The following is a 15,662-nucleotide window of genomic DNA, read 5'->3' as shown; positions in this document are numbered from 1 at the left end:
CCTCGGTGTAGGCACATACAGGAAGTAACAGCAACTCTGTCCAAAGGTTTATGTATGCTCAGAGTAGTTCTTTGACTGACAATTTGGCCTTAATCTCCCAGAATTTCAGTCGTTTCAAGTATTTACACTTTTGATTAAAGGGATGATCAGGCCGCATAGTGAAAATTGGACCGATTTTGTTAATTCTTTTGGTTAATCCATAAAATGATATTATCTTGCATCATCAATGTTATCCATTTGTTTGGGAGAAATTAGTAAATAACTAAGTACAGTACTCTAAGAAAACACCCCTTTTTAGTCAAAACTATAGATAAAATTGTATTTATTTATTTAAGTCTATTACAGAGACACCGTCCTCCATTATTGTTGTTTATTTGGTATTGTTTAGTGATTATTATTATTCTTAAAAAAACCTTTAGAAACAAACATCTTACAATATCATACGAGGGAGTGATGCACTCGACAGCTTTTTTGTAACTGATCCTGTTACTGGCTTGATCGTTCTTTTCCAAAGTGAAAGCAGATGTCTGTAAATGTTTCAAACTGCATTCATGAGGGACAACAAACATCAATGAATAATTACTGTTAAGAGGCTCAAATCAGAAGCTTTGGGTCATTGTAAGTTATACAATGGCTGTAAATGATTACTCGATTATAATAGCTGTCGATTAATTTGACCATCAATTAGTTACCTATTAATCAGAAAATTAATCTGAATAATCCATCACCATTTTTTAAATTTCTGTTCATATAAAGTTATTTTCCAATGACTGATGAGTGTCATGTTACATGCACAGTTCCACTAAAGATTTATATCAGTGGATGGCATAGGGTTTTTTTGATAAGCTCTTGAGAGTAAAATTGCTGCTTGACTAGTTTTGGAAAGTATGAAAGGAAACTACAAATCTTACACACTGTGGAACGAGTTTGAATGGATTTGCAGGGCTCTTGGATAAAATAGCATCAACCGTCTCTGTTTGCAAGACAACCAACAGCCGGTGAAAGCCAACTAAACTGGCTAAGTAAGGCTGAAACCACAGTAACTGCTCAATCCAGCAATATTCTATGTGAAAACAATGTTCAAATCCTGTGTGCGTGCTCAGCAAATCAACCTGAGATAACGGAAGTCATTTACAACAGGCAGTAACGTAAGCTTTATGGTTCAAGGATTCAGTAAAATTAAACACAGCTTTACTGTGCTACGGTATTCTTATTGAGTGGCGGTTATATTCCTTTTAAACCAAGACCCAAACCGAAATGATCATCTCACGCTTCACGAAGCGAGATCATAAAAGCTAGCTCATTCTTCTGTCACGTGGACAAGAAACCCGCAAGAAATTTTGTTGGAGAACTGCGTCTTGCAATTCACTGGCATACACATTTTAGTTACCATTCCAAAAGGCATATTCCCAAGTTTAAAGGTCTCCTGGCCTCTGAGCTGAAGTAACAGCTCTCGATTTATATGAGGTCATAAAAAACAGTAATGATACTGGGGAAATTAGTTTCTTGGGGGTGGAAGGTGAAGAATGGTTGGGAGGTGTGGCGGGATAGAGTCAGGATATGAGAAGGCAGATGGGTAAGAAGAATGAAGGAAAGAAATGCTGAAAGACGTTGAGGGAAAATATGTAAGACATCAAAGTCAACAACTTACAGTAGAGGTACGTGCTGCCTGTGCATACATTTAATGCCTGCAGTCAGATAATTTGGGGTCGATTGAACTGTAATATTTAGATGTCCCTAGTTCGGGAAGCTTGCAGTGCAAACAACACACACACACAGAAAACCACCCTCACACAAATACGCACGGACGCGCACGGGCGCACACAAAAGCAATGTGTTTTACAGTTGTTATTTTTTAAGAGAACAGCTGGGGGTGTATGACAGCTTCAGCGGACATCAACAATAAACTCTGGGTGACCTCCATTAGTGGCAGAGTACTGTGGTGTCCAGATAGTTTAAATAATTACTAAACACCGACATGGGAGTCTGTCTTCACAAGAAAGATCCAAACGTGATTAATGCGGTTTATTTCATACAACTTTGACCACCACTATTGGCACCAATGAATTTTTAATTGGCTAACTATTAATCTATGAAATACAATGGAAATTGAAATTTACATTAGCGCTATGTTCAAAACATTATTCTTAAACATACACATAAATCTCTTTTTAATGAAAAAGTATTGTCCAAAACATCTGGAAAGGCATTAGTAACCCTTCATAGTTTGTTGCTCACCCTGAAGTAACTGCTTAAAACATTTTTTATTGCAATCAAAAAGCTTCCATGCCATGACATATAGCTGTTTCCCCTGGTGAAATAATGAATGGGGGGGGGGGGATTTTTTATTTCACCCATTGCATTAAGATAATCCAATTAAATTTAATTGAAAGCTGTTTCACGTATTATTGCAACAAAAGTAGGAGCAATAACCAGAAGTAAATAGGTTGGGTCTCTGAATGGTGTCATAACATCACAATGGTGTGCATATTTGCAGGTCTTTCTGGGTGCATTCAAATACCTTTAACAGCCTCGTCCACCACCTCGACCACTCGATCAATCTGTTGGACCTAAAATACACAAAAAGGCACACGCAGGTTGATTGATGCCGAGCATGCTCGCATTCCAAACAAAACTATATGACCACATGAACACAAGCAGTTCATATATTACAACAAGCTGTGCACACAAACAAACAATGTGCACAGTGAAGCTCAGTATGATATGAATCAGATTGTTTCTGCGTTTAGTAGTCGCAATGTGGACGAGAACATGTGCAGAAATCCAAATTTGTCAGGTAGAATTTCTACAGCATAGCTTAGATATGCTGTAGATACGGCAAGCAACTGTTAGTGGGGAATGTGCGCGCTGTTGAGTTCCTATCAATGTTTGAGGCGACGTCATTAAACAGTACATTTAGTCTCCACCTGTAAAACAGTATGTGAGAGAGGTATGGCTCAGGTTTTAAAGTGGCCATTAAGTACTTGGAATGCTGCCATATATCCCGCTCTGTGGTAACACAAGCCACCGTGTGATTGTTGCCATGTGCAGTGTAGTGCGTTTGGCATTAACAGATTGTATTGAACAAAAAAGTACGGAATGACAACAGAGGATAATCTTGACTTGTGATTCTCAACTGGTGGGTCAGGACCCGTTTTGTGTGGATCAGTGAAAGCTTGAAAATAATTGTGGGGGGTCCTGAGATGATGGCCATATTGTTGTGCTGAGATTACGAATGACACGCAAAAAGCTACTTTTGCCTGGTGACAAAAAAATATGTCACCTGATGCAAAAAAAGGCACTTTCGGTGAGTGTCCTGCTTTCTGCTTTTCATTTGATTAGCATTTACTTTCATTTTTCACACATTCATACAAATATTGACTGTAATTAAACTTGAATGCACTGACACATGCTGGTGCCTGACAATGGTATCATGGTGTCTCAGAAATTAGCTTGCGAAAGTCACATGACCAAACCAAGAAAACAGGTGAGCCTTGACAGTCTTAAAGTTACGTGGGACCTTCACACAGTGATTTCATTTTCAGTCAAAACGCACAAGGGAAAACGGCCTCCCCCAGAGATCAATAAAAATGTGTGGAATTTTCTGCTTCACTTATAATACACAAAGGCAATAGAACTCAGAATACCGTGTTTCGACGAGAGGGGTCGCACAGAACACACTACTGTAAAGACGTTGACTTCCTTTTTCAATGAGTTCAACTATACATTAATTCCAAAAGGGCTTAGAAAGTATTATTTTTTATTCCATTTATTCCACTAGTTCTTTTTTGAGCAAGCTTCCATCTCGGTTATCTTGTAAAATAAAACAACATTAGCTGTCAGTGTGAAAAGTGTAATGGTACTCGGTCTGGGACAAATTTAAAGACAAGAACAAAGAATATGCAAGGGGTACAAAAAGATGTGCGCCCAGAGGGCTCATGTGTCGGTATCTCTTGTTGACAACAATTGCTTGCACACTGTAATTCTCTGATTACAGAGCCGGAGCTGTTTGTCTGCGTGGAGATGCGTGATGCATCTGAGATAAAGGATGTGACATGTCTAGTTCAGAGACGTGAAACACGGTGGGCTTGCGTGACTCTTGCGTACCTTTTACACAGTTACACTGTCATTCATTTCATAGCCAACTTGTGAAAAGCAAAACAACAGAACAAACAAGGCACGTCATGGCGCAGCTTATGTGAACAGGAGTGAATTAATTCAAAAGCACCCCCCACTTAGCCGTTAAGAGGATTGACAAAACAAAAATTCACGACTGGTAATTTGAATTCGATTTTCATATACCACCAACTGTCACTCTTGTTGTGTGTTTGGATAGGAAGGCACATGAAAGAATTGCGCGTGCACTGGTGCGCCACGGTCTGTGATTGTTACCATATGTGCCCCTTCATGCATATACGGCTTTCTGTCTGTCCGTTTGTGTGCGCACGTGCGTCGATATCAATGCAAAATCCAATCTATTCATGACAATAGAAGGCACAGCAGCGACAAACTTCCCAGCTGTTTCTGCCGTGCCCTCAAGGCGTTCGCACGTACAAGCTTGTTTATCTGAATGTAATTATATGATACATACATGCCACTTGAAGGTGATTTGAATGTAATTACGTTACATCGCGGCATGTTTACTTAAATGGGACTGCATTATTTATCGGGATGGGCATTTAATGCAAAAATATGTGTCGTTCCCTACTCCCGAACTGTATATCTGAAAGTGACAGTAATCGGGACTGGACATAAGGTTGTTAAATTTCCTGGCAATTCCAACAATGTTGTTTTTGCTTTTTTGTTGTTGTTTTTTTTTTGGGGGGGGGGGGGATAAATAGCTTTTTAGAAAGCAAGGAGCAAATAAAGGAAGGCTTCAAAGATAATTTGTTTTGTGTAAAATACATCTGCTGGCAGCCAAAAAGAGAGAAATAACATTAACCGTTTCATGCACCCTGTAACCTGATAACATGATAAGATGTCCACTGTAGTCACCGTTGTACTAGCAACAGGGTTACTTCCCTGTGGGATTATTTGTAGGAGCTCAACTAAATACTGTACTTTGTCAACCGTAATTGGTTATTAGGTTTTATCATAAGAGTCGCAGAAGATTGTTGGAATAAATGTAGTAGTCTTGGGACACCTAATTGGGGGGGGGGGGGAGGAAAAATAAGCAAGCCACTACAAATTCTATTTTATTAGGAAGTATTATCAGTCCATAAATGTGCAATCTTTGAGATGTGACACCAGTGGAATTCACCTTGAATTGGTCTGATTCTGCACTGTGGTTATGCTTTATATAAAATATATGATTATGTGTGATTGTATATGATTTATCAGTCAGCCATGTCTGTAGTTTGTTACATTTCCCATTAAAGGTCTCTTTTTTTTCCACATTCAAACATGGGATAGGTTGACTTTTTGTAGCCATTATGTAAATATGTGGCACCATGTCTCATTCCATTTGACTTTTTTCCATCATATTTCTTTCGATCCATATTCTCATGCATCTGCCTTTTCTACTGCCCTTCCATATTTATTTCAGTGATCCTGGTCCTGTCTTCTGCGGAGTGCTACTGATTCACTAAACAGCACGCGGGGGACCAGACTAGTCTCAACGTGCCGCCACCCAGGTCAATGAAATGTTCTGTGATACCTTGTGTGGGTTTGTGTTTTCCAGAAACGTAAACCAAAGCACGTTTTATTCAGTTTCAAAAGCGTGTTTATATTAAGACTCTTACTTCAAAGTCATCTATGGCCAAATGCACAATTGTATCAAGAGCAAGTATAGCACACATACCCCAATGATGCTAAGACCTTTGAGATAGTCCATTCGAGGTTGGGCCTGTGGAACACAACCGGCTACCACCACCTTCTTCTGTTGCTCTTGGGCTTTTCTGCGAAGAATGGAAACACAAGATTTTTTTTTAAAGAAAACTGCAGTTGAACAGGAAATTCTCCAAAAAGACTCTTAAAATGTGCTCCAACAACATTCACATTTCATTCACAATTTGACATGGCTGATGTAAATAACATAATGGCTATAAACAACTCGGCCTGTTTACATCCTTGAATAAGAATTGAGGTTGGAAGGAAAATATAGAGTCACTAATCTTCTCATTCAAATGGTTGACAAAATGCCAATCGCGCCTTCACTTGTCAGTGTTGGTTTCTTGCTACAAGGAAGGCGGATGACACATTTTGGTATTTGAGTTGAAATAAAGGACAGCAAAACAACCTTAAGGTTTTTTGTTGTGTTGAGTTACCATCGTGTAAAATATGACAACAAAAATGCAATTTTGCCATGTGAGAGGAAGTGATTTAAGGGGAGAAGGGCACTGTTGAAAGACAGCCTGGTCAATTCAATCAGCAACCTATAGCACAGTGAAACAGTTCAGAGGTCCGCTGAGTTGACATGTCAATCTGGTTATTCTCTGACTCTAAAACCATCGAAAGTTGTATGCCAGTTGGATGATAAAGCAACACAAATATAATTTATTGCCACCACAGCACATCATATGCATCTATTGTACATATATTGGAAAGTCAACCACCGGTATTAGAAATGCCAGGTCAAGCTTGGAACCATTAAGCGCAACATGGATAAAGTGACAACGCTAATTATTTTGTAGCTATTTCGATGACGAAAGAGCCCACATACAGTATTTAAAAAATACAAATAAATAGAGTTGGCAGAACGTTACATGGTGAAGCCACCATGAGGGCGTGTGTGTGTGTGTGTGCGTGTGCGTGTGCGTGTGTGTGTGTGTGTGTGTGTGTGTGCACGCATACGCGCGTGTTGGTGGGTGGGGGGAGGGGGGTTATGGGAGTGTTTCCATGTCATCTCTCGTTAGTGGCAGTAAGATTTGAGGCACTCGGTCTGTCTGACAAAAGCTTTTGGAGGCGCTGCCCAGACTCCCGCATGAATCTTTAATAATGAAGCCTCCTGACAGCTGGAAGTAGAAAGGGAGGGATGAAGGGAGGGAGGGGGCGCATGAATGTGAGGGAGGAATTAAGAGGACAGAGGAGGAGGAGCGATAAAACTGGATGCAAACTGTCAGTTGTGTTTTGGTTCACAGCGTGTTTGTATTCTTCAGCAAAACAAAGATACTGAGGTGGAGGAGGTGGGTGAGCAAGTACAGAGTAAAGAAAGCCAAATCCAATTCAGAGCAGAAGCAAGCAAAAGCACAGTGGATGATGAAAGTCAACACCCGTAAAGAGATGGCTGGCGTGTTGTGGTTCGGATCATTTTAGCACCTCTTCTATTGAGACTCAAAGAAAATCATCTATATCTGCATAGTTAAAAAAAAGTGAGACATGCATAGCAGGAAAAAAATTAAAGCACATGAAAATAAAGACACTGATCAGGATCCAGTGTCTACTGATCTTGGGCTATGAACAAGTTTAACGCTCACGCAGTCAGGAATACAGTCAGTCAATGTTTCTTTATATACTTTCAAGTTTCACTAGCAATGCTCAAAGCATTGCAGATTTAAACGAGGAATTAGCCTGGATGTCACAATCTGTTTAAAAACAAAATTAAAACACAATTGGTCTCCACTCCATAAATCACCTTGCTTCATCATGGAAGCATTAAATCATTTAAGTGCCAGCATGTGCATCAGTAATTCAGTGTTTGCTCTTCTATTGACTTAGGCTGAAATTAATAAGTACTCGAGGTATGCTCTTTTGAGTTACCGGTACTCTTTGACTGTCGAAGGAAATATGAGTAATGATGAGCCTCGCTTAGCCCGGGATGTACTCCTTGACATGATTTTGCTTGAACTCAAGCTTGAAATGTGCCACTCTCTCAATATATCACAATATAGCACATTTGTATAATGCGACAATATATCACACTGATCTTAAAGTTTGAAGTTAAAGAAACAGTGAAACATGCAGAGTGATTCATTTGGTGACGGCTGAACAGAGAGGTTTGCTAAGGTATCACAATATTTTCAGAATAACTTGTTCAGAATGATGAGACACTTTCCTTTCAACACATATTTGAGTTGGTGTCCCAATTGTCCAACCTTAGGGCTGTTCAAATCTGGAGGGTCCACTTCAAAGACAAAATGGTGAATACAAGAAACAGAAATGCTTGTTGAAGGGAGGAAGAGTAAACATAGTCGAGTGGTTTGTTCTCTTGACAATGCTCGTCAAGAACGACTCTCATTCGCATCACACACACAGTAGAGGTACGCCTACATAATTCACACTAACGCCTGTCAAAACGTTGCAAACACTCCTATAATGCGATACTTGCTCCCTGCCTGTAGACATCGCTGTGACATACATAGCAAGTAAGCAGGCGGCATCAGAGTCACTGTCTCATCACCTCCAGGGGAACAGGACAGTTTAGTCGCACATTGTTCCTGGATGGGATGAGTTTATGCGATGCAGTTGCCGTGGCGATACTTTGGAGCCCAACCGAGCATTCATGCCAGTGACCCGGACCAGAGCAGATGTCCCACAAGATCGCAAAACAAGGAGTGTGTTGTGTGCGTGCGTGCATGCGTGCGTGCGTGCGTGCAGGCCCATTTCCTTGGCATCGTGCCCTAAACGTCTGCAGCCCCCCGTCAACTTTGTGTTGCTGCTCTCCATTGCCTGAAGACCACACGCATCCATGCACAGCCACACATGGTATTAACAAACCACATGCCTTAAACATACCGTACAAGCGCATACTAAGAGTCACGGATGGCGCTGTAACAGCCTATGCATAGATGTATGACCTCTGCGCTATGTACAGTATACAGTATATGGATGCTGAGGAGGGATATGCTGTACATGCTGGTTTTTAACAGCCGAGTGGACACAGTGAATCAGTCAAATTAGACCAGACTAAATGTCTAACTCAATTGATCAGGTTGACTTAGATAAGCCCTTACTGTAAATACAATGTTGAACCACTCAAGGCAAAAGCACAGTGCGTGGCCTATATAGAAGCTTCGTCAATGCTTTAAGAACATCTTAAGGGGAAAAAGCCAAACATCTGAAAGTAATCTTGAACTGCAGTTAAAAAAAAAAAAGAAAAAGAAAAAAAAAACGATGGCTCGCTTGTTAGTAAAAAGCTCAACTACAATATGTCCCCTTGGCAAAGCTGTGAGAGTGTATTCTGAAAATCAAAGCAAAGATTCCTTGCAATGGTGGTTTTTTCAGGTTTAAAATCAAGTCTGTTAAGAGAAGTTTGTGGGTGTAAGAATTATGTCCTTTCAACGACTCATCCGGCAGTCTGACACCCCGACCATTTAGCAATACCTACCTAGTGGGGAACCACATGAGTTCATTATGCACCGAGCCAACCATATGTTCCTTCTATCAAGTAAGCTCCAAAGTCAACAGTCCCTGAAGTTTAAGAGTTGGTAATTTGACCCAAATGTTTCTTGAAAATTACCTTGAGCAAGAGTGGTTACGTTTCATTTGTCAATGGTTTACTCTTTAAACCGATATAAGAGTTGTGAATATTGAAACATCTTTTTCCTGTATCGTTCAAAGGTTTTGTGAAGTTATCAGTTTAATGCTCATTCATGAATGCTCCGTTGCAAATAAAATGTATCAAGTCAAGTCAACAGTATTTATAGCGCACTTTCAAACAGCCATCGCTGCATACAAAGTGCTGTACATGGAGCGATTGAACATACACAATAAACAGTAAGACGAATAGGTAATAAAAGCGGTAGAAAGCACCAAGCAGTAAAATCAAGAACAAATCTAAGTCATGCTGAGTCGAACGGCAAAGAATACAAGTGAGTTTTGAGGAGGGCTTTAAAGATGGGCAGCGAGGAGGCTTGCCGAATGTTCAGTGGGATGTCATTCCAGAGAGAGGGACCAGCAACAGAAAAGGCTCGATCCCCTCTGAGCCTCAGTTTAGTTATTGGTACTTCTAATAATGTCTGGTCCACAGACCTGAGGCGCCGGGCAGGTGTGTAGGGGCGGATGAGCTCAGAGAGGTAAGGTGGCGCGAGATTATTCAGAGATTTGAAAACAAAGAGGAGGATCTTGAAAATAATTCTAAAATGAATGGGGAGCCAGTGAAGGGATGCCAGAGTAGGAGTTATATGCTCCCTCTTACGAGTACCAGTCAAAATATATATACAATGTATACAATAAGTATACATATATATAAGTAAAATATGTATACACAATTTGAATGAATCATGGGTTGACAAGTCTTAATAATAACAATCAGAATAATAAGAAGAAAAAGAACAGTGGCTTCCAGTGTAAAATAACTTGAGAGCACCAATCACAGGCAGCAGAGATTAAAAAAAATAAAGTGTAAAAAAAAAAGGAGAGAGATTAAGTTTTAGCTTCTTTGGGTATAATGGAAGGACAATGGTGTGGCCAATGGCCATGACCATTCTCTGACCTTAACCCCATTGAGGACCTGTGATGCCCAATCAGGTTGGACGGCAGTATACTATACAATTTCAATGAATGAGATTGTTAAGGTGATATCAATGAAGGGTTCTGATGCTAATTGTAATTTGATCATCAAAAATGCTGTTGGTTGACATAGTATATTTAATACTGTATAAGGTAAAAAGAGCAAAATTATATTCATTTTCGTTCAATTTTTGCCATTGACGTAAATTAGTATTTATTATTTAAAAGAAATAAAGGCCAAGATATTTCAAGAATGCTCCATATTCGTAATAGTATGGAAAACCATGTGCAGATTTAATATTTGAAGTTTTGGGGGCGGGGGGTGGTTCCATCGTCAGTGCCACTCCTCCTCTTTCTTGTCCTTGCGCCAGTATTTCACCTCCTTGCTCATACGCTCATTTGCACTCAGAGAGACATTTCTGGCTGAGTTGACAGTGAGCCAGCCAATCAGCACACTCCTGACCTCTCTGCATTAGCGTAAGCAGCGAGAGGCAAGGTTAAGTACCCATCAAGCCTCAGTCATTGAGATATGAGCTGGTGTGTGCAGGAGGATATGTCACACTTTGTCTTTTCTTTCTCACACTCTAGTATTGACAACGTAGCTAACTTTTCTGGCTTTGCCATCGACACTTATGCCATTGGCCCAATTTCAATGCCACAAGGAATTATGTTATTCAAATTCAAATATGTGCAGTGCCTTTTGGTTTAGATATATATGTCTATGTATGTAATGTTTTATTCATATATCCATATTTGTTTTGTGTCTATTTTCCAGCAGCAGGAGATGAATCATCAGTGACCGACAGGATAGGCGACATAAATGTAGAGAAATACACGGTTGCATATATGAAGATTACGGTTTCTCTGGGGGGAGGCGGGGAGAAGAAGTTTACAAACTAAAATGCCTGACAAACTCTACGCCTACGGGATTTGACTACAAGCAAGATCAATGAGAGCTGTTCCTGCCCCACATTTTCCAGGTCATTATATAATTTTTGGGGGGGGGGCTGCTGAAATACCTGTAATTTTAAAATGAGATAAATTTAGGTTTTTTTGTTAAGACGATAGAACCAGGGACAGAAACATTTGCAGGTACTTCAGAGGGAGTTTAGTCAAGGAGAACAAAAAGTATGAAAGGAAGTCTCTTTGGGGGGGGGGGGTGAAGAAAAAAGTATGAAAGGAAGTCTCTTTGGGGGGGTGAAGAAAACGAAAACCCCACAATATCAGGATAATAATGATAATAATGAAGCAAAATGAAATGAAAAACACAGTACTAAGAATAGAGTAATATCGACGGGAATGATGATAAGACCGCATAAAGGTAATGAAAAGGGAGGAGGAGAGCAAAAGACTGTATAAAGGAGGGTTATAATTGAGGGATGTAAAGGATTTGAAGGAAGCACCTGGACTTCCTTTTTCCCCTCCAACACTTGGGCAACAAATTGGCAGAATGCGTCTTGGCTATAAAGACCGAGGGAAAAAAAAGGTGAATCATTTTTGGAAACTATGTTCAATAGTTTTACTGTATGCATTATGAGCAAGCCTACATAAACACAGATTGAAAATGTGCCATGCTCTATGGAGTCATGTTAGAGAAGTCATTGTTTATATCCGAAATATAAAAGCGCATGGACGTTCACATTTTATGGGTTTCACAGTTTTAAGGAAAAATATAAATGAGAATAAATTAGGAGCAAGGTTCAGTTATTGCTGTAAAAGTGGCACTGGGTGCCGGTTTTCTTAATGATCTGGCAAAGCATGTATATCTGGAACAGGCACACTGAATCATTTGGGGGCTGGCAAGCGCAGCTAGGTGGCTGAAACTCGATGACAGCAGGTTGTTCACATAAAGGCCAAAGCCTTGCCGCCATGTGTGTGATTTTGCTAATGGCGGAGCTTTACAATGACATAAAAACAGTCATTCCCCAAAAATACTGAAGGAAAAAAAAAGATAAATGCACAAGATGCCAGAAAAGCATCAATTGGTGGTTGCTTGAACACTAAAACACTTGGTTGGTTTTAGCCTTTTCCTTGTTGAGCTCAAATAAAATCAAACACCCGTTTGTGCCCAACCCCTCACGGCAGTAAACACAGTAACACAGTCAATAGACGCAATAACTTCAGAGTAAGTTATGTTTCTGAAATTAAACATTTCATTCATATTGTAAAATAGAAAAAGCCATCAGAAGAACAGCTGAGCGTCAATTAAGGTTACAAATGAAGACTTCTGTGTGAGTAGTCATTGAGCAACTCAATTTTTATACAACCAGAACGTTTCACAGTGGAAGCTATTAGAGCCGCTTAGTCTAGAGTTTTGCAATTTAAATGTGAAGTGTTCCTTTTTTCAGTTATCCACATTTATCTCTGCTACAGTCAATAAAAGACCGTTTTAGATCAGCCTTTGACAGGTTACAACCAATCTGCCGTGTGATCAATAAAGCTGTAATGCATATTTTTTGCTTGGTCTTTCGGACAATAATAAATAGATTGTGATAAATTATCAACATGGGCTGAATGAAACGCATATACTGGAAATACACGTCTTTCATTAAAACACTCTGGTTCTCGAGGGACACTGTCCTGCCTGACTCAAGATCATTATCAGGCTCCTGCAGAGCTTTCTGATGATATGAGCATTTGAATCAGGCAGGAGCAGGGAAACATCTAAATCACGCAGGATAGAGGGCGTTGAGCACCGGAGTTTGACACCTGTGGCCTACATGAACATTTTAGAGAGCAAGACACACAGAAAATGTATTACACGATCAGCGGAAGTAAGTAACAAGTGAAGTGCATCATGCCAGGTCCGAGTTCTGGAGACGACCATACGCCCACCACAACCTGAGGCTGAGGTTTGGGATTGAAGCAACTGTGGAGAGAACACTATAAGAAGGGATTTGAGAGTGAGAAAACAAACAACACAGAATTAAATGTTCTGCATCAAACAGCTAATGAGGTTGTAACCAGGAATGATTGTGTCCTCAATCCTAAAAGAGCCATGTACTTTTTTTAGGACAGCTGTCAGCAGGAAATCACCATAGTTACAATTTAGATTGGTATATTTAAAGACGAAATGAAATATTGACTGAGAGTGGGGCCTTTAAGTCTTTGAGTGGCCAGTCGTGGACTCTGAGATTTATAACCTGGTCTTAAAGAAATATGCACAAAGTGGAGTGCCATACGCTGCAGGCTACCAGCAGCGGTGCCATTGATTCAGTTTCAAAACACAAACACGATGCCTGCTCAATATTAATGCCCAGCAGACTTTCACTACGGCACAACTTGTCCAGGCTGAATAAGCTGAGTCTGACAAAGAGATGGAAAGAGAAGCTCAGAACATTCAGAAAGAAATTTTCTCCACTCAATCCACTGCTCCACGTTGAATAAAGTTTACCCAGGCCAAACTAGCGTGCAGGCTACCTTTACATTTGCTGATCTGATTTCTTAGAGACGATGTTCTCGCTCACCAGTTTCAACAAGAACTAATAACAATGCAGGAACATTTATTGCGAAGAAGAGGTTTAGGCTTCTTTAGTGACAAAACACTGCAATGGTTGATGTTAAAGAGTATTACATAAAGTATACATTTAATTGATATCTATTCATTAACTGGTTTTCTCCATAATTGATCAGGGAAATTGATTGAAATGCTAATCTATATATTAAAAGCCAGCGTTCGTCAGGTTAAAGATGTGAGGTCACACGGTGAGCTAAAGCTACTCCCAAAGAGAGGAAAAAAGTGTGTGCGTGTTAATGTAAAAATCTATGCCGTTACGCCTTTAGAATATATACCAGAGTGACGCCAAAGGCGTATGTGCGTGCGGGCGCTGATAGCAAAGTGGAGAGAGCTACAAATCGTTACCAGGCTGACAGAGGTGAAAGGGCATTCTTGGTTGAACGAGTCGATTCTAAGTTTGTTCAAGCATAAACAACCATGATTGGTTTCGAGATCATGAATTATTACATACGAGTGTTTGTTAAAGTGGAATGGCACATGCTCAGTGACCTGGGATGCATAAAAAATCCTGGGAAATCGTTTATTTTTTTTCAGCTCACTATTTTGTCATAGGTAAAACCGCAAACCACTTGTTAGCCACGAAAAAAAAGGCAATTATCAGACACAGCCAAAGTTCACACAAAAGGTATTTTGCATCTGAGCATTCTACGTTATAAAGATTTTCTGTTTCTATACTGTAGCTTGATATTTTATATTATATATATATATATATATATATATATATATATTTTTTTTTTTTTTAAGCTCGTTAACACATGTTCTTAACACTTGACACCCATTGAGGTATGCATATGGAAGCAGATATGTGAATACATGTAGAACGGCAATGTTTGGAGAAGACGCAGCCCTATGAGGAATCTCGTGAAACACCAGCGTCTAAACATCCATTCAGGCCGTTAATTTCCCCGGCTGATGTCTTCTCCCCAGCGTAGCCTCAAGGTGCTCCTTAGTGGTTCATCGGTCCCTCTAAAAGGCCTTCGCATTGAACCACACAGCCTTATTTATCCTAAATAGCATCTATTTAAAAGCCAAGCATGCAGTGTGCACAAAGCCAACTGTCTGATTACATTTCTATGTAAAAGCCCATTACTTGAGTGTTGAAAAGAAAAAAAAAAACTCTTTACTCCCATGTGTACGACTGCTTGAGCCGACACCAATTAAAAAAGGATGGTTCAAGGCGAGGTTTGAAGGGTGGTGAACTGTTTGGGATGAAAACTGCTGAATGAGGAGGCTTTTTTTTAATACATTTGGAGTGTTGTAATTTTCCTTTAGTTGGAGATGAATAGAACAGTCTCCATTTCTTTGTTGACTCAAATCTCTTTCATTCATTAAGTTTAATAAGCAGGCTGTTTCTGTCAAAGCAAATTAAATGAGAGGAATAAAAATTCCATTTGACATATTTTAATCATACATCAGCATACTTTCAAAATGGAATTGAAAGGGTTTGAGAAAAAAAACAAGATCAATCAAACTGTTGAAGACGCCAAATAAATGATTTGATTTCATACTTTCCATTTAGTACTTAAGAATTCTTCCGTTTCTTTCATTCCTTCCCTCTACCTATTCCGTCTTTTGTGAAACATAAATCTCCACAAAACTATTTGCTGCACTTGCGCATGAAGTCTCACTAATTAACTTCACCGATTATTACCGGTCCTATCTCATTACAGCACAACGTCCTTTATGTGTTCAAAACCAATTAAGTCCAATACAATGTTATCAATTAGAGTAGAAATAGTTTTCATAGGCCTGCGTA

At 39.7% G+C, this 15,662-nt stretch overlaps 2 protein-coding genes across 2 annotated transcripts in view; one reads left to right on the top strand and one right to left on the bottom strand.

The window, feature by feature from the left end:
• Positions 1–15,662, top strand: part of LOC127600853 (F-actin-uncapping protein LRRC16A-like) — a 692,893-nt gene that overhangs the window by 348,410 nt on the left and 328,821 nt on the right. The gene's annotated exons all lie outside the window — the stretch shown is intronic.
• Positions 1–15,662, bottom strand: part of cdkal1 (CDK5 regulatory subunit associated protein 1-like 1) — a 183,149-nt gene that overhangs the window by 122,956 nt on the left and 44,531 nt on the right. Inside the window, exons 5-6 of the mRNA XM_052065753.1 lie at positions 5,801–5,897; positions 2,522–2,570 (exon numbers count right to left, since the gene is read on the bottom strand). Coding sequence (XP_051921713.1) covers positions 2,522–2,570; positions 5,801–5,897 — 146 coding nt within the window. The remainder of the gene's footprint in view (positions 1–2,521; positions 2,571–5,800; positions 5,898–15,662) is intronic.

Source organism: Hippocampus zosterae, chromosome 5, assembly GCF_025434085.1.
Source record: "Hippocampus zosterae strain Florida chromosome 5, ASM2543408v3, whole genome shotgun sequence".
Classification (NCBI taxonomy): domain Eukaryota; kingdom Metazoa; phylum Chordata; class Actinopteri; order Syngnathiformes; family Syngnathidae; genus Hippocampus; species Hippocampus zosterae.
This window is presented reverse-complemented; position numbering and strand designations above follow the sequence as displayed.